At 54.8% G+C, this 20,767-nt stretch overlaps 7 protein-coding genes across 7 annotated transcripts; 4 read left to right on the plus strand and 3 right to left on the minus strand.

The window, feature by feature from the left end:
* Positions 1–796: 796 nt before the first annotated feature.
* Positions 797–1,914, minus strand: A1O7_04022 (uncharacterized protein; the record flags this gene model as incomplete). The annotated part of the gene is made up of 2 exons (XM_007758038.1): positions 797–1,341; positions 1,587–1,914. The coding sequence occupies 2 exons, from the start codon at positions 1,912–1,914 to the stop codon at positions 797–799; spliced, it is 873 nt and encodes a 290-aa protein (XP_007756228.1).
* A 1,095-nt stretch (positions 1,915–3,009) lies between these two features.
* A1O7_04023 (uncharacterized protein) lies at positions 3,010–4,373 on the minus strand (the record flags this gene model as incomplete). The annotated part of the gene is made up of 5 exons (XM_007758039.1): positions 3,010–3,481; positions 3,530–3,672; positions 3,722–3,979; positions 4,030–4,134; positions 4,197–4,373. The coding sequence occupies 5 exons, from the start codon at positions 4,371–4,373 to the stop codon at positions 3,010–3,012; spliced, it is 1,155 nt and encodes a 384-aa protein (XP_007756229.1).
* Positions 4,374–7,619: 3,246 nt separating this feature from the next.
* Positions 7,620–9,621, plus strand: A1O7_04024 (uncharacterized protein; the record flags this gene model as incomplete). Its single annotated transcript, XM_007758040.1, has 8 exons — positions 7,620–7,763; positions 7,808–7,878; positions 7,927–8,040; positions 8,090–8,119; positions 8,199–8,251; positions 8,302–8,346; positions 8,448–9,130; positions 9,184–9,621. 8 exons carry the CDS (start codon positions 7,620–7,622, stop codon positions 9,619–9,621), a joined length of 1,578 nt encoding a protein of 525 aa, XP_007756230.1.
* A 1,189-nt stretch (positions 9,622–10,810) lies between these two features.
* On the plus strand, positions 10,811–12,574 carry A1O7_04025 (NAD-dependent aldehyde dehydrogenase; the record flags this gene model as incomplete). The annotated part of the gene is made up of 6 exons (XM_007758041.1): positions 10,811–11,595; positions 11,657–11,717; positions 11,770–11,802; positions 11,861–12,164; positions 12,221–12,368; positions 12,436–12,574. The coding sequence occupies 6 exons, from the start codon at positions 10,811–10,813 to the stop codon at positions 12,572–12,574; spliced, it is 1,470 nt and encodes a 489-aa protein (XP_007756231.1).
* Positions 12,575–13,360: 786 nt separating this feature from the next.
* On the plus strand, positions 13,361–16,305 carry A1O7_04026 (uncharacterized protein; the record flags this gene model as incomplete). Its single annotated transcript, XM_007758042.1, has 2 exons — positions 13,361–13,574; positions 13,625–16,305. 2 exons carry the CDS (start codon positions 13,361–13,363, stop codon positions 16,303–16,305), a joined length of 2,895 nt encoding a protein of 964 aa, XP_007756232.1.
* A 1,064-nt stretch (positions 16,306–17,369) lies between these two features.
* On the plus strand, positions 17,370–18,789 carry A1O7_04027 (galactonate dehydratase; the record flags this gene model as incomplete). The annotated part of the gene is made up of 3 exons (XM_007758043.1): positions 17,370–17,617; positions 17,680–17,789; positions 17,924–18,789. The coding sequence occupies 3 exons, from the start codon at positions 17,370–17,372 to the stop codon at positions 18,787–18,789; spliced, it is 1,224 nt and encodes a 407-aa protein (XP_007756233.1).
* A 945-nt stretch (positions 18,790–19,734) lies between these two features.
* Positions 19,735–20,682, minus strand: A1O7_04028 (2-deoxy-D-gluconate 3-dehydrogenase; the record flags this gene model as incomplete). The annotated part of the gene is made up of 3 exons (XM_007758044.1): positions 19,735–20,373; positions 20,458–20,531; positions 20,625–20,682. The coding sequence occupies 3 exons, from the start codon at positions 20,680–20,682 to the stop codon at positions 19,735–19,737; spliced, it is 771 nt and encodes a 256-aa protein (XP_007756234.1).
* Positions 20,683–20,767: the final 85 nt, after the last annotated feature.

The following is a 20,767-nucleotide window of genomic DNA, read 5'->3' on the forward strand; positions in this document are numbered from 1 at the left end:
TGGTGGTACCACTTTGTGTTGGGGCGAAGCGCGTCTGGGTGTAGAGGATGTCAAGCTCTATTCCACTTGTGGTTGAACCTCACCTGTTTTCGCAGGGTGAACCCACGCCTCGACTCCGTCGGCAACTGAACGAATCCAATAAGCGTTCGTCGGCTATCCATTACCCCAGATACGGGGTATAATGGGGCGGACTTTGAGCGGACCAGAATGATTGACTCGATGTCCTTCATTTACTGTGTCAATAGTTCCTCCCGCTTGCGCCTGGAGAAATGTGCTCCGGCCTGATGAGACCATGCATGGTCGCTGGTTTCTAGCTTGTGGTAGGCCACAAAGCCAATCTAGTGTATGTCGTCCGGGAGAGTCGCGTTCGAACTCTTCAGGACCTATGTCGCATCGCGCGGGGTGGTGCACGTTGTTGACCCCAGAAATGTAGGGAGTCTCTTGGGACATACATGCCTTGACCATTCCTGCTCCCGCACAAGCCACGAATTGCGGAAATCGAATCGCAATGTTATACGGCTGGACTTGAGCGGCGCCATTACCCCGCTTGACATGTGACGATGCCAGGCATATTTCCAGATAGGAGCAAACTCCATTCCTTACGACCAAAACGCCTGGGGTACCACTTCGATTCGAGGGTGACACAATCCGTGTCTTAGACGCTTTGAGGCGATTGTGCTGGCATGTCGTCCCAGTGAGTTGAACATCGTTTGCCAGCCACGCTGAGGGTGGAGCATTCGAACTGACTGTGAGCCTTGTCGGGAGCTTTGGCGCAGAATTGAACTCTCGCAGACAATCAATGCGTGCCGGGGGCTGTGGAGAAGCCATCAATCAGACTCATCTTATGCCTCCTTGCCTCAGCCTGCTTCTCCCAGTTGTCCCAATCAAAGACGCCGTGCCCATACGTCCACGATCCCAGTTCCCGATCTGGAAGGACTACGCCTCGCTTTTCATGAAAGAATACTAGGCCACCAGGGACTTCTCTCAGCGGGTTCCCTTCACCTTCGCCAGATCTTCCGACCGGGCCAACGTCGAAGCCGCAAGCCTGATAGAATCTCTCCTTCCCATCTGCGGCAATAACACTGCAGGCAATACCTTCTTTAAGTGCTTGCTGTAAACCCCAGCCGACAAGAGCACGGCCTTGGCCTTGCCTCTGATAATCTGGGTGGACAGCCAGGCATTCGAGATACCATGATTCCGATCGATCGCCCGTCCATATGTGGTCAAGGTAGTTGTAGGATCTTTCGATAATGAGTTCGTCTTCCTTCGAAGCAGCTCGGTTTGGCGAGACGAACGCGAGGAAACTCATGAGCAAGCGACATAGCGGTTGGAGCAGACGCCCTACAAGGACGTAGTCAGTATCTTGTCATTGACCGCTAACGTGTGATTTCCAAGTTGTGTAGGCTGGGAGGGGAGCTTTGCTCTCGTGGGTACGGACGGGCAAATAGATGATGGTGGTTAGTGGACAGGGCCCACGCAAGCATGCCGTATTGTGCAGAAGCAGCTTGCAACGATATACCCTTCGCAACAGAAATATTGGGTGCGACAACAGCCAAACGAGAGGCGAAGACTAGAAAGGCACTTACTTGGATCCAGCCCAGACAGACCCCAACCAGCTCTATAGTTCTCTCTCCAGCCGGGAGCTATTCGACTCCAATGTGCGAAGCCGGTCACGACCTCCTTTGTCTTGTCCGCAGCGTCAGGTCCCGTGGTCACAAGGAAAACATGGCTCCAGTCCCAGAAGTCTACGACGAACCGGCGGTACCAGTACTTATCAACGTCACCAGGGTAGGATCGCCTGTATGGATGGATCAGGCGGCCAAACAGCACATCGTCATCGAACGCCAAAGAACACGTGCGAGCTGCAGCTGGGAGATCTAAGAAGCCTGCTCGGCGGAGTTTGAAAGTCGGCATTGAGAATGACAGAGCCAGCGCGGACGGTGATGTTCGTTCGGACTGGGGCATGGTAGCGCCGTTGCGGGTGATATTTAGGACTCCCACGTGGCTGCTGAGTCGATGTTGTTGTACCTTCGGAGGATCAATAAAGGTCCTGCGTACTGCGGGTCCGGGGTTGTTGGTGGTGGAGTTCGAAAGGCGAAGGTTCGAGCTAACGGGCGAACCACGAAACGTGGGTAGATGGTGAGGGGACTGGATCAGTGGTGAGACACGTTTGACGGGAGGGATATGTTGGTTGCGCAGCTGCAAGCGGGTGAGCGTAGGTCCCGTTGTGATGGTCACGCTTCTTGAGGGTCGAGACGCAGCTGCAATCGCTGAACTTGCTTCTGGCACATGCCGAGCAGCAACAGAAATTGTTCGAGGAGCCTAGTGAATGGGGCCAAAGTCAAAAGCACTTTGTGCGAGATGACGGAACTGTGATAGTCCGGTGATTTGAATGAGATAAAAAGTCGCGTCGGATAAACTTGCACTCAGATATAGCTCACTTCACAATCGTCCTAGTTAACCCACGCAAGGTACGCGACGGGCACTTAACTAGCACCATTAGCGTGTGTTCGATGGACGCTAGAGATTTAGGTAAGATCTCATCGGCTCTGGGAGCGGTGGAGCTACTTTCATGGTGGACCTCTAGGGACCGAGGACTCGATTCTGTTCACTCCGTACAGATTACGATAAACTGATCAGTATCTGGAGGTAGTGCACGACAAATACGTTGCTACGGCCATTGTGCGAACCAGCTGGGGGGCTTCGATGCTCCCAGCCAACTGCCATTCGAGCCCGAGACCTGCACGAGCTGGGAAGCACCATGATGACACTGGGTTTCCGTCGACTATAAGATGATTTTTTATCTCGGGAAAGCTGGTAGTCTAGATGCCTCATGCACCTGATTGACGAAAGCACCCACACGCCTATACAAGTTCCTGCTACTTTTGAGACCTCATCAAATCTTTTTTTTCCGTACCCATCATTCAAACCACCATGATATACTCCAGGGCAAATAGAATCCCCATTCCTGTACCGGCCGCCCGTAGTGTACAGACCCAACAGCGTGCATCATAAAGCTCTTCCAGGCTCGGTTTCGTAGTGAATATTCCACTGCACGTCCTTGCGAATGATGTGGTCCTGGCTGCCCTGGCTGCCGCCGCTATCGATCGAGTCATGCTCTCGGGTGGTGGCAAGCTTGTTCTTCGTCGGAACCGGCGGTGTTTCTTCGTTGTCACTATGCGATCTTCCCCCTGACCTGGGTTTGGCGGTGCCGCTGCCATTAACAGAACCCATCTCGTAACCACTGTTGGTCCTCCGACCAGATCCGTATGCTTGCGTGAGTGAAGGATCGAGCTGAATGCCGAACCCGCTGCTAAAGCTCTTGACGAAGGATTTCAGATTGGGTATGGTGGCTGAAATAAGCGACCAGCAAAGCTGCACTTGCTGTATCGCGACCACCGGCACGATTGCAATGCCAGGGTTGTCGGAGCCGGTATACTCAGCTATGTAGTGGAGATGGAGAATCGAGAGTACAGCGACCCTTGAATATTGTCAGCATGGACCAGTCACACAAAGTGACTACACTCACAGGAGGCGGAAGGAGAAGGCAAGGACCACCTGACACTTCATGGCGAAGGACAAATGTACGGGCCAAACGACACAGATCACGATCAGGATCAAGACGCCTTCTGTCACGACATCGAAAGCTGTGATCAGCTGCCAGCGAAGGAACTGCGATCGTTAGATTTGGGGATTGAGAGGTCTGCACCGAGCGACACACCTGGTGAGCGCAACTGCCCGCGTTGCCTCGAATAGAGCCGGGAACGGAGCAGTTAACTGCTAACGCGACGATGGAGAGGATTGCCCAAAGGGACACTCCTGCCATCACAGCCAACGCAATCCAATAGAACACCCGCTGACGCAATTTCTGGCCCGTCCTGGGGCCCGACAGATTGAAAAGTCTCATCATCAAACACAACGTCGACGCCTTCGCCGCAGCGGCAGAGAGGATGAACAGTATTTGAGCGGTAAAAGTAGCCTGGCCGCATCAGCAATCCATCATGCAGTCCGACAATATGCTCTACTCACTCGACTGGCCTTTGTCACCTCGCTTGGACGGAGGAGAAGCTGGGTCTTTCCAAGTCCGTGGTTTAGTCCTATCATTACTGCAATCACCTCTCCCACTTGAATGAGCTGGGGGTCTAATCAGTCGATGGGACACGAGAGCAAACATCCATCGGCACGTTACTGCTCACCGTGGCCGCCAACGCAATGTAATCATCCATCCCATAGATTCTGAGTCGAAGATGACCTCTCAACGCCAATGTGAGAACTGAATATATCAGGCATAGAATACTGGCAATCCAGACCGATCCGGCGTGGTCATCAGGTGTGATCTGAGAGAAGCGCCTCCCCGTCAGAGCGTCACCCATGTTGGACAGCGCAAGTCGTTTATTCTCAGCCAAGTTGTGGTGTCCGACCGTAGGAGGAATTCGTTCCGGAGCAGCAGAGCGGAGGAGGACTTCGCCCAGAGGATAGCAAGGTCAACTCTACACACCACCCACCGCCACTTGTACCTGAATCAAACAATGCGCCGAAAATATGAGGACTTCCTCATCGAAGACAGGTGCGGTTCGTTGTGGATGTATAAGGTTACAAGGATCCCGCTTTCTGGGACAGGTCCTAAATTTCCGCTTCCTGAATGGCATTCACACATCCCCTGTTTGCCCAGCCGCGCCTCCGAATTCTGTGGCTTCCAATGATGCAGCTGGCACAGATAAGATAGCTGGAAAGACCACTGGGAGAGGGTTCCGTGCCCTGTGAAACCTGGACCACGCCGAACGCCCTACCTAGGGGTCACTGAGCATGTCTAGGTTGATGCATGGCATGACCGGAAAAGGTGCGATAAGCAATCGGCTGTTAGAGGAGTGTGGCCACGTCAAGCAGAGCCCGAAATGCTTACTCTGCGACTGGACGGGAATTGGAGGGTCGATCGTTATCGAACTAGTGGGTAAGCTGAAGCCATGGCTGGGGGCTGGGGTTGATTGCGTAGAGGGTGAGCATATGACAATGCAAATGGACTAATAGAGAGTGCCCACGAAGAGGATGGATGTGTTTCTGGCACCCCTCTGAATCTGACAGCGGCTGGGCAGCATGTTGACTCTCTTGTGAAGCCAGGAGAGGTCAACTGGGATTGACAGGTGGGTGTGGGCTGCCAATTGATCGGTTGGCTCGGCGCTCGGCAACCATGAAGCGTGGACAAAGCATTGGTCGAGTGCAAGGCAATGGAACGATTATCGCATCGAAGGTTCGTGGTCATTGAATGTGGTGCCCCGCTTAGCGTCTTGACAGTGCCACCGTGCCTTCGTGCATAGGGCTTACCCACTACGTACTACAGTAAGCCAGACAGGGGTCCCTTCTGGGGTTCCCAACCTCATGGGCCTCATGGAGGGTTGTCGCTGTTGGAGTTTCGCCTGTTGCCGGGATCAAGTCTGATTGATAACCACTCAACGCCGAGCAAGCGGCGCGTCCTGTGGTGCAAAGTGGCTTCTCCGTCGCTGCATCCGCTCCTCGTAGCGAGGGTCACTGTGTGAACTACCAGTGGCATGTTCGAGGACTGGCATTGTTGCAATATCGGTGGAGAGGCGCGTGCGCAAGGCTCGAAGTGCCCGACCCTCGAGATTGGCTGCATTCCGTCGACCCTTGCTTCGATGTCAAACCGGTCGGGTTGTGCCAGAGGACAATATCACATGGTTCTGGGCATCACGAAATCATGGCATAGCCACAAGTGTTCGGCTGCGTCTTCTATCGCACATATCGAGACATCGGGTGCCTGAGAACCCCTGAGAGTCTCGTAGTCAAAGGATAATAAAAGCTTGCAGCGTCTTGGACTCTTGGGGCGTGGGTTGCGGAGTGGCTAGTATTTTCATTTGGATATTCCAGCACCATGGGCTTGGACCTTCAGGTACCAGTAGCATCCGAGGATGTCAGCCCGCTGTCACCTGTGTCTAGGTTTTGCCATGACAGTCTGCAATCGCCGAACCGAAAAATTTCTCCCATGAAGAAGCCCGGGTACTGTGTATTTACTGTGCAGGAAACAGTGGAATCTGAGGTGCAGAAAGAGGCTACCTGATACGGCATGGCCTCGATCTTGGCCTCAAATACGCGACTTTTGTTCAAGCCTACCCTCGGTTGCCCATCTCTCAGCAGGGCGCCGGTGCCGACCGGAAGCTGCAAGGTGCGAACTAGCTAGCGACGCCGCGAAGTCCCCACAAGTTTTAGACACAAGGAGCCCGGGAAGCCTAGGGAGCCGTAACCTCGTCCCCTCGGCTGGAATGACCGCGTCGCTTCCTCCCGTGGTTACTAGACTCTAGGGTGCCCGCAGTTTGACCCAGCCCAAAGACGCTTCAACGACATCCGTAGAAAACGTTTTTGTAGTGCCAAAGCCCTTTCGTCGTGCTTGTGGCCGTTTGATGTACTGTACGGAGTACTAGGTATGGCTTGGAGGTAAAATTGCTGCTGCTGTGTCCGCCATTGCAGAGGTTGGAGGCTGGGAAATTTATTTCCGTCCAAGCGACTTCCAGGTTGTTATCACTCCGCGGTCAAGCTCCATACGAGGTAGGGGACGCTGTCAGATGGTATGCAGGGTGGTGGAGCAGCAAGTTTGTGTCCCCTGACTTTTCGCTTACCTCGACTCCTCAATCGCCTCATGGTTTTGTCGCTTTGGTCGGGTCCCCGAAGCCGCCAGCATGCAGCTTACTGTGTACTGTACACCATCGGCCGCTGTGCGCTCGTACAGGTCTAAAGCATTTCGATACCTGCAGTGCTGCTGTAAGAAATGTAGCTCATTGACGGGATTCTGACTGACATGCTATTGCGATAGTCTGCCGTCCACGAGCCGCCACCATACTGGTCTTATCATTTGGTGCTCGACTGCCTGGCCCTCGGTCATCTTGGAACCAATGAAACTGCTTGCTACTAGGTGCTGGACAAGCAAGAAATAGGGCGTTCGCAGTACTTCCCACTGCCAAGTAGCAGCCATCGGTCTCATATCTTCGGACCTCTTCGCCATTGGATGCACCTGTCATATCCGCAGCCACCTCTCCAAGCGTCTTCTTGCGACGGGCAAAGGAAAAGCAACGAGAGACTTCGGGCGCTTTGTGGCTTGCTCTGGCTTGCTTAAGCTTACGATCTAAGCACGGCAATCCTCCTCCCGACACAGTCTGCACTCCGTACCTTTTTCCTTGGGAGATATCCACGACAACCCCTTGCTGTTTATCAATGTAGTGCGGGGCGAAGACGCCTTGGGTTCTCCACTCAAACTCGCCATGGGATGTGCATAAGCGTGTCAAACATCCGCATGTGCTCTGATTGGAGCTAGGAAGGCATGGGTACGTTCTCTCTCGCTTCAACGCTGCCTCGAACGGCGAAGATCTGCACCCTCCCAGCCAGTTGGACCTCGCTTTGACACATGGCAGGCACTGCGAACCATCTCCGCTTCTCTCACATACTTCGCGATCCTCCTGCTTCCATTGTCACTGATACCAGGTAACAAACCTACGCTGCGCTCGTCCAAGTCGCGGCGACGACATCTGACTTTGAGCGCGGTGCTGTTTCTCTCATATTTCCGACTACACTTCTCATCCTCACCATCCGATCAACGAGTCTTACCTATCATCATGGCGCAGAGCAAGGAAACAGGGGTGTCGGTCACATCCCAGGTCGACCTGGAGTCGACAAATGCGAATTTATCGCCTGAGAAGAAGGGCACTGTCGATGACCAGCGAGACATGTTCCGTATGGGCAAGCACCAAGAGCTGCGAGTGCGTACTCCGACTCTGAGGAATGCGCATACTGATGGCCACAGCGTAACTTTCGTTTTGTGTCCATTTTCGGTTTCTCCATGATTCTGATGGCCAGCTGGGAGACCATTTTGGGGTGAGTGCAAGATCGCTAACGTCCAGGGTGGAGCTGACATCCACCCAGCACGTCTATTATCGGTTTGATCAATGGTGGGACTGCTGGCATGATCTGGCTCTTCCTGGTGGCCTGGATCGGCTTTCTGGCTGTTAACACCTCGATGGCTGAAATGGCTTCAATGTACGACGCTGCCAGCAGAACCAACGTCCACTCGCTAATGCTGTTCTAGGGCTCCGACATCAGGTGGCCAATACCACTGGTAAGTGAGAGCTTCGATTCCCCGCCGTCATGTCGCTTCTCCGTTCCTCGCGTTGGCCTGGGCTGACATAGCTTTGCAGGGTGAGCGAATTTGCGCCTAGAAAGTATCAAAAGTTCATGAGTTTTATTGTTGGTAAGACAGGTGGAAGCCATAACCGTGGCGATGATCTGACAAGCTCTCAGGTTGGTTTTGCGTGCTTGGATGGCAGACAGGGGCGGCGAATACAGGTAAGAAGCATCCTCGGTGTCACGAAATCGTCAGGGTCTGGAGAAACCTAGAATTCTCACAACGGTCATGCATGCATGTATACATACTGACACGGCTGTAGCTTTCTTGGCTGGTACCCAAATACAAGGTCTCGTTGTTCTGAACTATACCGACTACGCACCTCAGAGATGGCACGGCACCCTCTTGACCATTGCGGTAGCATCGTTTTCCGTCTTTTTCAACACGTTCTTGGTTAAGAAGCTACCGCTGGTGGAAGGCATTGTGCTTATTATCCATATCTTCGGCTTCTTTGGCGTGCTCATCACGCTCTGGGTTCTGGGTCCTCGTGGAAATGCGAGCGACGTTTTCACCACGTTCAACAACTATGGCGGCTGGAGCAGCAATGGGCTTTCCGCAATAGTGGGTATCCTGGCCGTCATGATTCCGCTGCTGGGTGCAGATGGCGCAGTCCATATGTCTGAGGAACTTCGGGATGCCTCCAAGGTGCTTCCTCAGAGCATGATCGCGACCACGGTGCTCAACGGTGCAATGGGTTGGATCATCCTCATCACCTTCTGTTTCGTTCTTGGCAACCTCGACGATGTCATCAGTTCGCCTACTGGACAGCCTTACGTCCAGGTCTTTTACAACGCCACCGAGTCATACGCCGGGGCATCGGTACTGTCCGCACTGGTGATCTTCATGGCAATCTTCTGCAATTTGTCCATCACTGCAACCGCATCGCGACAACTATGGTCCTTTGCTCGCGATCAGGGTATTCCAGGATCTCCTTGGTTTGCATATGTGCGTATATCTGCCGCAATGACTTGGTTTATCTTACTGACGTGCCCCTTTAGGTCCGACCAGGCTGGGACGTGCCCATGAATAGTATCATTGTCTCCTTCGTCGTGTCATGCCTGCTGTCGCTGATCAACATTGGCTCGACCATTGCACTCAACAACATCACATCCCTGTCTCTGGTCGCCATTCTAGCGTCTTACATTGCCTCGATTGGCTGCCTTTTCTGGAGACGACTCACGTACCAACCACTCCTCCCGGCCAAGTTCACATTCAGCCGGCCAGTTGGCCTTTTCTTGAACGCATTCAGTCTCATGTTCCTGACGCTCGCTTTCATATTCGCCTTCTTCCCAGGAAACCCCGATCCAACTGTCGAGCAGATGAACTGGGCCTGCTTGATGTTTGGCGGAGTCATGCTCTTTGCGATCATTCACTACTTCGTGCAGGCGAGGCATGTCTATGACGGCCCTGTGGAATATGTGCGCAAGTTGGTGTGAGCGAGGGGTGAACTGTTATGTTGTGGTGGCCAGTAATACCCAGTCAGGTCCTGGAATTCATTGTTGGCACACCCGGCTGCTTATCGATACAGCCTGACCGGGAGGGTTACCATAGGTCAAGCAAGGATCCCGTCTCGCTCATGTGGCCGTGTCAGGGAATCACCAGGGAACCCCTTAGCATGTTGACGGAAACCTGTATGCTTGAGCTCGCGGTGTGGGAGAATTGCATGAGTGCCCACCTTGTACATAGTAGTGGACTGCTTTCTCGCACCCGTCTTCTCTGGGGAAACCACTGGAGCGTTCATTGGCGCATCTGTTACAACACTCAGAAGCATGTACGGAGTAAGAGGTGAGAGTTCAGCGAATGGCGGGGCAGATTTGCCTGTGCTCGTCGTGTTCGCTTACAAGTCACGACCCCGGAAAATGGGCGGCCACTCGTCAGCGCGGGGCCATGTGAGGACCCGTTGACTTCGGCTCTTGCCCGCATCTCGTTGCTACCTCGTACACGCTGCACTGTCGATCGGGTAAATTCAAACTCAACTGACTTCCTGCTCAAGCAGGGCTCATTGTTGCCTCGATTTCCTCAACCAGCCTTCATTATGAGGCTCATCTCACCTTCAATAGTGATTCCCGTGGAGGCATTTGAGCCAGAACTCACGTTACTGGCATCCCTCGATTTCGTACTCACCGAGACTGTAAGACGCCAAGCTCTACGAGGTCGATGTCATTCGTATGGAAACAGCCACTTCTAACGCGTCGTACCCCGCGACCAAAAAGACGAATTTCAGCTGCCCAGCATTTACTTGAACATAAGATGTCCATACGACCCATTCCAGGGATCAATGTCTGGGATGGATGACACCTGGACGATGCCCTGCACCCCGACGGACGGCCCGGGATTGGACAACATCGAGGACCAAGTGCAGCTCCCGTTTGTGATACCGTGTTCGCTAGGCCTAGAACTCGGCATGTGGCACGCAATACGAGACATGGAAGGTATATGTATTGTACGCAGGACCTGTCACCCAGATCTCATTCCGGTGTTCTTTTCATCTGCTCCTGTCCTGCTTTGATCCAGGCCTTGGCCAAGAGAATATAGCTCGTCGGCGACTCGACTGTAGCGGCCTTGGTCAACAGGACCAATCTATTCTTGGAACAACTACTTCTCTAAGCTCGACAAGGCACGACCATGGCTCCGCACGCAACCGAGAACGGTGCCGCCAATGGTGCATCTACAGCAGGTTTGGACTTCACCACCTTCTCCAACGTGATCGACGGGAAGCTCTCTTCCACCCAGAAGACTCGCCATGGCATCAATCCTGCCACCGGCAAGCCCAACTACGAAGTGCCTGTTTCGGCACCCGAGGATGTGGACAGGGCAATGGCAGCAGCCAAGAGGGCATGCAAGCCGTGGGCCAAGACACCTTACGCCGAGAGGCAGAAGGCTGTCAACGCGTTCGCAGACGCCCTGGAGCAAGAGAAGGATGGATTCGCGAAGCTGTTGACACAGGAACAGGGGAAGCCGCTCCACTTTGCCTACTTCGAGTTGGACTTCACCCTTCAGATCATCCGAACCATGGCAAGCCTGGAGCTACCCACGGAGGAGATCGTTGACGAAGCCGAACGGAAGATCCTCGTGCGATACACGCCCCTAGGTGTGACGGTCGGAATTGCACCCTGGAACTATCCCGTGTTGTTGTGCTGCTCGAAGATTGCGCCATGTGTCGTCACTGGCAATCCCATCATCATCAAGCCGTCGCCTTTCACCCCATATGGAGGTCTGAAGGTGGTCGAGCTGGCACAGAGATTCTTCCCACCGGGTGTTGTGCAAGCTCTGAGCGGAGATGACAACCTTGGCCCTTGGCTGACTGCTCACCCTACACCTGCCAAAGTGAGCTTCACTGGCTCCTCTGCAACGGGCAAGAAGGTGATGGAGTCTTGCAGTAGGACCCTCAAGCGAGTCACGCTGGAACTGTACGTTATCTGGCGTTATATTGTTCCACGTTACAGACGCAGGAGCTAACAGATCACACAGAGGAGGCAACGATCCTGCCGTCGTCCTGGATGATGTCAACATCGATGAGGTTGCTCCAAAGGTAGGCTGCCGTGTATGTTAGGAGGAACCAGGCTGATGTCGGTCTGGCCCAGATTGCAACCCTCGCTTTCTTGAATTCTGGCCAGGTAAGACATGTTCTGGTGCGTGCTCTATAACCAGGTTTACACGTTGACGCCCACCAAGATTTGCCTCGCCTTGAAACGCATATTCGTCCACGAGAAGATCTACGAGCAGTTCCGCGACAAGATGGTCGAGTACACCAAGACGCTGAAGGTCGGTGAAGGGTTCGAGAAGGATGTCTTCCTCGGTCCCATCCAGAACTCTATGCAATATGAGCGTGTGAAGGGATTCTTCGAGGCGATCGACAAGGAAAAGTACGAGGTTGCTGTTGGAGGCAAGAATCCCGACGGCCCGGGCTACTTTATCACACCCACCATCATCGATCGCCCTAAGGAGGACTCGAGGATTGTCGTCGAAGAACCTTTTGGTACGACGTGTGAGCCGCGGATGTCGTCATGAGCACAACTAACCAGGGTTATATAGGCCCTATCGTCCCACTCTTGACCTTCAGCACGGATGAAGAAGCGATTGAAAAGGCGAATAACACTCCCTACGGGCTCGGTGCCTCAGTCTGGTCAGGGGATATTGAGCGCGCTGCGAAGGTGGCACAGGAGCTGGAAGCTGGGAGCGTGTAAGTCTTTTCCCTTCCACCATCTTCTTCTCTCTGCGCGCTTGGTAGGTGTCTGACGTCGTCCTAGCTGGGTGAACACTCACTTCGAGCTCGATCCAAGGGCACCTTTCGGAGGATTCAAGGAGAGTGGAATTGGCACGGAATTTGGTGTTGGCGGCTTGAAATCGTACTGCAACTCGCAGACCCTGTACCTAAAGAAGAAGTAATCTTGATGATGCGTCTGGCAAAAGTGGATGCTGTCGCCTAGCAGAGTGGCGATGGCCCGGGTCAAATTGAATGATTTCAAATACGCCTAAGTAGGTTCTTTGCACACAATTGCTGCCAACACGTTTAATGCAGAGGAAAGTGCCTGAGGTGGCTTGTACGTACTATTTATTGTATTTGCCGTGGAGTCATCAGAGCCCGCCTATTACAGTACAACCGCTCTTAGCTTGAGCTTAGGGGCATTGAAGGGCACCTACGGGCGTTTAGGGGACCCGCCGTCGGTGGAGCAGGCCAAACTGCGGGGAAAGAGCTAGCCGGTACGGAGTGCGTGCCGCCTAGCCGTAACTGCAACTGCAACAAACCCTGAAATTCCTGCCGCCCTCGAGCCACCACGAATTACCAATGTCTTGCCACCGACTCCCAGAGCATCAGAGCTCTAGCAGTGTGAGAGCGACACCTCCGGCGGACCTGTTTCTCCACCACCGCATCTCACTCTGTGTCTCTTGTTGTTCAGCCTCTCATCACGATATCGATCCACCCTGCATAGTCATCGCCTCCCGGCGTCGTCCACCGTGCCCTTCACCAACGGCTCCACGACACTGTGATCGCCGTTTGTCGTTGCTAGCCTGCGTATATTGATCTTTCGTCGACCTCGGTTCCAGCTCGAATCACCGTCACGATAACTAAACCAGCGTCGTCGTCGCCGGGCGAAGTTGTTCAAAATTGAGCCCATCAACATCGCCCCCTCCCCATCATGTCAGTCGATGAGCTAGCAGGAGAATCACGACATGTCTGAACCTAAGCGCCCACGTCTCGACCCGACGGGTCTTAGCAATTCAGACGCGACTGAGCAAGCCGGACTTAGCACCAACTCCTCTCCTGACGGTCGACGCCGCCCGAGCTTGGGCAGAACGGAGGGTCGGCGCCGCTTCGAATGTACTTACGCTGGGTGTGGTCGCAACTATTCGCGCGCGGAGCACCTTTACCGCCATCAGCTCAATCGTAAGTCCAAGTCTCGACGGCTCAGCAAATCTCAGCTGACCTAGCGCGAGACAATCCCAAGGAGATCTACAAGTGTGACTACCCAGGATGCTCCAGAACGTTCGTCCGACAAGACCTGTGCATCCGCCACAGGGAGCGGCATGAGAACTATGAGAGGCGGAGAAAATCGATGTCGAAGCACCACGACTCTACTCGCGAGCCATTGTCCCCTTCACTCAGCGAGGAGGCTGTCGACAGTCCCACTTCGCCAACCTCGAACACATTCACGACGCCGAGGGCTGTCTCAGATGCATTGCAATCGCCGCCTCTAAGTCGGGCACCTTATTCGAGAGACTCCACTTTCAAAGTCACCAACTTACAAGCCATTATCGACCGAAATGTGTCAGAGTCGAACGAAACGAGTAGCAACATGGCTGCGGATGTTTTCCAACAGCCGCCTGTGCAGCATGATCTCCACCATGTCCTGCAGCCTCCTGTACAGTCCGGCGATCGGGTTCATGCAGAGTCAACTGCGAATTCAGCGTCAGCAACCGCAAGGCCACCTGGAATCCTCGACAATATGTTCGACAATCTAAACCCCTCTGTCTTGGACAGGTCGAGAACCCTTTCAAGCGGTTCTAGACTTCCTGCGATGGGTGACCAGCAAGTTTCTGACGGCGCTTCTGCTACGTACCCTCTGCCCAGTCTAGGAGACCAGACCCTGAACGATTCGCCTCTGTCCGTCCGAGACGAGTTTGCTGCCTGGCTGTTTGAGGACTCTAGCGCGTTTCACTCCGCTCCATTCTCAATAGGCACCCAAGGAGGCCTGGGATTGAGTGCTGGTTCGGACGCATTCGGCAACGCAGTTTACTCCAATTACTTCACCGAGCCAGGACTAGAAACAGCATATTCTATAGGACATCAACAGTCTGAAGCGGTGTCAAAACTACCTGAGCTTTCCAGTGACAGCACATTACTGTCACACGCGAAACGGAAGTCCTTGATTTCATTGATGGAGTACCGCTTCAGTGAAGGGGACAATCCATTCGTTCGGCAGCTCAGGGAACAGATATTCCAGGGTAACTTGGATGCAGAGGGGCACGTCCTTAGTATCAGGTCCATGCAGCATTATATCGGCTCTTACTGGTACCACTTCCATGCCCAGATGCCCATCCTCCATCAACCTACGTTCTCCGCGGACGAAATCCACGAGTATCTGCTACTTGCGGTAATGGCAATCGGTGCCGCATTTCTTAACAAGGCCCATGGTCGCGCCGTGACAGACGCGGCTGCTCGACTCGCCACCTTTGTCGCTTGGCACCTACGGTGGCAGGTCTTCATGCATGGCGATTTCCATCCTCCAGCGAAGCTCTGGGTCTTCCAAACGCTGATCCTGCTCGAGATTTATGAGAAGATGAACGCGACCAGGATGCTGCATGAGCGCGCGCATATCCACTACGCGACCACGATAAATCTGATGCGCCGTGGGACAGCGCTCATCGAAACTGCGAGCCAAGATTCCTCGCGGACGCCATCGACTCCGGAAGAATGGTGGGGAAGGTGGATCATAGCAGAAGCAACACGACGTGCAGCCTATGCAGCTTTCTACCTTGACGCGGTCCACGCGACCATGTTCGGGCATGCAGCGATGATGGTGGTCCACGAGATCCGGCTTCCACTACCGTGCGATGACGCTCTGTGGTCAGCCACGTCTGCTGCCGAAGTCGGACGTGTGGAAGCTAGTCTGCATGCCAACGGCATCAAGCCCACAACGTTCCTGGACGGCCTGAAGAAAACACTGACCGGTCGCAAAGTCCGCACCAACAACTTTGGCAGAATGATCCTCATGGCAGGCCTGCTATCGGTCTCGTGGCATATGAACCAGCGGGACCTTCAGGTTTCCAGCCTAGGCGTCTCGCAGACGATGGGTGTACCAGATGGCTGGAGGACTCCCCTCACTAAAGCATTCGATTTCTGGAAGAAGGATTTTGACGAAAATCTCGAATACATGCGTCGGGCGGCGCTCCCCTGGCAGAAAAGCGAAGGGATATCTGGCGATCAAGACATGGCACATACGGCCGACTGCCTGTACCATCTCAGCCGTATCGCGATGAACGCAGACATCTTTGATTGCCAGATTTTCGCGGGCATCAAGAGGCTCTTTGGCAAAGTCGTGACCAACGCCGACTATGAGAGGGTCAAGTGTAAGCTTTTTGACTGGGCAAAAGGGCCCAGTGCAAGGGTTGGGGTCTTCCACGCTTTGCAGCTCCTGAGGTCGGTCATCCTACCGGGAAAAAATGGATCCAGGAAGATCTACAATGCCCGCGAGGATCACCTGATGATGCGGCCATGGGCGCTCTACTTCGCCGCCCTGGTCGTTTGGTCGTACGGATTCGCCTTGGACGGCGTTCTCAGACCGTTCCCGAGCCTGTTACAACCCGTCGAGACTTCACCGGGAGCCGCCTCGACACTCTCCCACGGTTCCAACCAGTCGATGCTCAACATGGCGCACGATGGTAGCGAGTTCCAAGTCGACATGGTTGTGAAGGACGCGCATGCGTTCCTGCAGACGGTTGGTGGGGTGAAAAGCCCGCAGCAGCTGGACACCATCAAGGACGGTCGGAACAACGTCGTTGGCGTGTTGACGATCTTGGAGACGGCTTTTCGAAACTCGAGATGGGAGCTGTTGCATGAGGCCGCGGGACTGCTTCGGAATGCGGTTATGTTGCTGCGTGGAGCGAGTCGTCAATGACATCGACAGGAGCGTCCATGGTCGTGATGCTGATGTTGCCGGAGTCCGTGGACGCGTTGCAATGCGTCATTGCTGCGTGGAGCGAGTCGTCATCAACAGGAGCCATCTATCCATAGTCATGATATTTGATGTTGCAATCAACCCCTGGCTGCCGCCATAATCTCACGCGTTTGAACGAAGGGTGGTGCACAGGCTTGACTTTAAAGTGGATATTTGCTCGAGGGATGAGTCCCTGAATCCACTACCCCGAATGTCCTCCGACGTCCAGGGATCCCCATATTGCGCATCGCCAACATTCGACGAGCGTGAGAGTCGGTCATGGCACCACTCACTCTGTGGTGAAAACATCCAATATGGGATATCGAGGGTGACTTGTATGAAGTTGAGACAAGTTTGCAAATCAGACCGTCTGATGGGGAGACAGTCACTAATCAATTACAGTAGTAACCTCGCCACGCGCGCGCCGAGAGAACTTACCATCGTAGCTACCCGGTCCACGGTGTCGTGGGGAAGAACACGCGAAAAGCGGAGAAGGGCAGTAAGAGGAATTACATAATCAGCCTGCTGGTGGGCTGGACGTGCCTCTACCACAGTACAGTATGAGGGTTGCCCCCACGGCATTTACTGTGTGTGGCTTCTGTGGGGGACAAAATATCCGCGCGCCTCGCTACGGGCGAAATGCCGGCGAGGGGTTTGCCGACGGACGCCTCAGACTCCGACTTGACGGCCGTCATCGCACAGCGTCACCATGGAGGAGGGATGGCGTACGGAGTACAGTAATTCTAGGTAGATCCTAGACACTCAGACAAGTCTAAGTCTGGGTGGACGCTGTGCGCCCTTCGAAACACTGCACATACAAGCACCTCGACCGCCCTCCTCAACCGTCCTTGTAGCCCGTCCTGCGCGGCTGAGTCGCAACCTACTTATTAATTAATCTGGCTCGACTCACCAAAGTCCAGTAACAGACGTTGGCGTGGAGTTTTTGACAGCTATATTCTGCTAATGACGCTACGCTCAAAGTATCGCTATATTCCAGCACCACACCGACCTCAACCACCCACCCAATGGCCTCGAGCGAGCTCGCTTCATTAAAAGGTGCGACTAACGGCCGTGACCCCGAGGTGCCGGCCCAGTCCTTCGCCAAGATCAAAAGCATAGAGTATTTCCGCGTGAAGCCCCGATGGCTGTTCGTCAAGATCTGCGACGACAAGGGCAACTTTGGCTGGGGCGAGGCGACGTTGGAGGGCCACACCCGGGCCGTCGAGGGTGCGTTGGACGAGATCATTGAGAGAGTGGTCGGGTTGGAAGCAGAGTATGTGTGTCCGCCCCCGAACTCATGACGCTGACGCCAACACAGCCGTTGCGATGCTGCAGTGACATCGAACATATCTGGCAGTTGATATGGCGGTTGGGGTTCTATCGCGGAGGGCCGGTCTTTATGTCTGCGTTGTCGGGCGTTGATATTGCGCTTTGGGATTTGAAAGGTGAGCAAAGAATCACCCCTGGAAGACACTGTGGTCATGTGAGCACCATCCAAGCGACTTTCACCACGAGGCCACACCTCTTTCAACCATGGCCACGTGCTTGGATAACTGACACCGCTGGCGGCTCCCCCAAGGTCGACGGCTGAACGTCCCCGTGTACCAGCTCCTCGGGGGCAAGGTCCGCAACAAAGTCCAAGTGTACGCATGGTGCGGCGGCGACTCTCCCGCAGGCGTCGAAGAGGCGGCAAAGGCACGCATCGCGCAGGGCCTGAAATGCATCAAGATGAACGCCACCGCGGACGTCAACTGGCTCGACTCCCCCTCGGTGCTGGACTCGTGCGTCGAGCGCCTCAAGATCGTCAAGTCCCTAGGCCTGGACGCCGGGCTCGACTTCCACGGCCGCCTGCACAAACCCATGGCCAAACAGCTGGCCAAGGCCTTGGAGCCGTACCGCCCCTTGTTCATCGAGGAACCTTTGTTGGTTGAACACCCCGAGGCGCTGGCCCAGTTGGCTCAACACACGACCATCCCCATCGCGCTGGGCGAGCGGCTCTACACGCGCTGGGACGTCAAGCGGTTCCTGCAGGACGGGAGCATCGACATTCTCCAGCCGGACATTGCGCACGCGGGCGGCATCTCCGAGACGCGCCGCATTGCCAGCATGGCCGAGGCGTACGATGTGGCCATTGCGCCGCATTGTCCGCTAGGTCCCATCGCGTTGGCCGCGAGCATGCAGGTCGCGCTGTGTACGCCCAACTTTGTCATCCAGGAGATGTCGTTGGGGATGCATTATAATGTCGAGGCCGGGGAGGAGGATCTCAACACGTACCTGCGTGATCGGGCCGTGTTTGATATCAAGGATGGGTATGTAGATGCGTTGAGGGGGCCGGGGCTGGGCGTCGAGATTGATGAGGAGACGGTGAGGAGGATCTCGAAGACCGCGGGGCACTGGCAGTGTAAGGAGTTTTATGGGCCGGACGGGAATATCAGGGAGTGGTAGTAAATGAGATTGGAGGCTGCCATGGCTGTGGTCGTGACTGGTCGATATACATGGCGGTATTGACTACATGTCCGTCGCAGTCCGGCGATGGGCAGCGCAGGAAACACAATCGACTGCGGCTGTTGACGCTGTAGACATTCTTGTTCCACCGCAGTTGCCGCCAGCGCCCATCCAACAGTTGATACCCCTGATTGCACGTTGCATTTGGTACCGTATGCAACCATAATTAGTACCGAAGGATGTGCTTGTAACGGGTAGGTACCGAGTCTCCCGGCATATATATACAAAGTAACGGAACCGGAATCAGAACACTGCCAGTATCCCTGCACGGTCAGACTATCACGGCGCGATAGCAGAGCTGATTGAGTGCAACTGTGAACGTTGCATTATGATTTGAATTCTACATAAGATAGAGAGGGATAAGAAAGAGTGCCTCGCTGGCACGGTTTTGGTGTAATGCGCGTGCGCTTAAACCAGCCAATCAGAGCGCAGCGTTTACCGTGATTGCCATCGCGAGGCTGATTCGCGGAGACGAGGCTGTGACAGCGAGACCGTGACACCAACCTGCAGTTGACACTCTTGGTTCACAGGCAATTCACAGGCAATGCGAGTGAGAAGGGCAAGTGAACAGGTCCAAACCGGCGTCAACAGTGATGTGCCGATACGGGATCTGTTATGTACCCGTCGGTGCGGTGGCAGTGTGATAATTATGCTGCTCACCCTGATTCCCAGGGGTTCCTACCCGTACTCTTCACGCTGCAGGCTGGATACGATCCACCTATCAACCTTTCTACGTTCAGCGGCCCATCCAACCTCCGTCCCTAAGTCAAACAGTTAGCAAGGTAGCTCGTTCAGCAGTCCTCTGTACAACGCAATCTGCGACCAAAGGAACGGACCACACGTAGAAACGAACAAGTGGGAGTAAATGAACCGGTGGCAGACAACTCACACGACAAACACCTCCCCACTAACATACCCACTGGCGGGACTCGCGAGAAACACCACCGGCCCCTTGAAATCGTCCGGAGTCCCCCACCTCCCCATGGGGATCCGTTCGAGGATCTGCCTCGCGCGCGTCTCATTGTTGATGAGCGCCTCATTCATCTCCGTCGCGATATACCCCGGCGCGATCGCATTCACGCGCACCCCCTTGCCAGCCCACTCGTTGCTCAGCGCCTTGGTGAGTTGCGCGATGCCGCCCTTGGCGCTCGCGTACGCGGGGACCGTCACCCCGCCAGAGAAACTGACCAGGCTGGCGATGTTGATGATGGAACCCTTGTGCGGACCGTGACCGGCGCGGGAGAGCATGTAGGCCCCGAAGTCACGGCACAGCGTGAACACGGACGTCAGGTTCACTTGGAGGACGTCGGCCCAGTCGGAGAGCGGGAAGGCGTGCGCCGGGTGGCGCCGTTGGATGCCCGCGCTGGTGACGAGGATGGAGACGTCGTGGCCATCTCCCAAAATCTTGGTGGCTACGCCTGAGACGTCCGATGGAGAGGACATGTCTGCGGTGTAAATTGTTGCGGTGCGTGGTGGGGAGAGGCCTTCAATGGCGGTCTTGGTGGTCGTGTTGCTGGCGTCTCGCTGGGAGTAGTCAGGATGACCGGGTAGGATATGTGCGGGCGAATATGTGTGGGCGTCTCTCGATTACATATGTACGGTACTTACTTGGATGAGGATAATGTTTGCGCCCGCTTCGGCCAGTGCCACGGCCATGGCGGCGCCTATGCCTCTTGTTGCTCCTGCCACCCAGCGACCGAGTCAGCACACACCGTGGTTGCGGTATGCTGCAATACTCGCGTGTGCCGATTCTGGTCTGGATTGATGCCACTTACCTGTTATCACGGCTGTTCTGCCCTCGAGGGAGAACATACTAGGAAAAGAGAGAGCCATGACGGCGATGGCGATGGCAAAGCTTCCTGCGTTGCTGCGATGTGCGCCGAGTGCTTTGGACGATGACCAACAGCGGCGCCGAAGT

This window comes from Cladophialophora yegresii (genome assembly GCF_000585515.1).
Source record: "Cladophialophora yegresii CBS 114405 chromosome Unknown aczIN-supercont1.3, whole genome shotgun sequence".
Classification (NCBI taxonomy): Eukaryota; Fungi; Ascomycota; class Eurotiomycetes; order Chaetothyriales; family Herpotrichiellaceae; genus Cladophialophora; species Cladophialophora yegresii.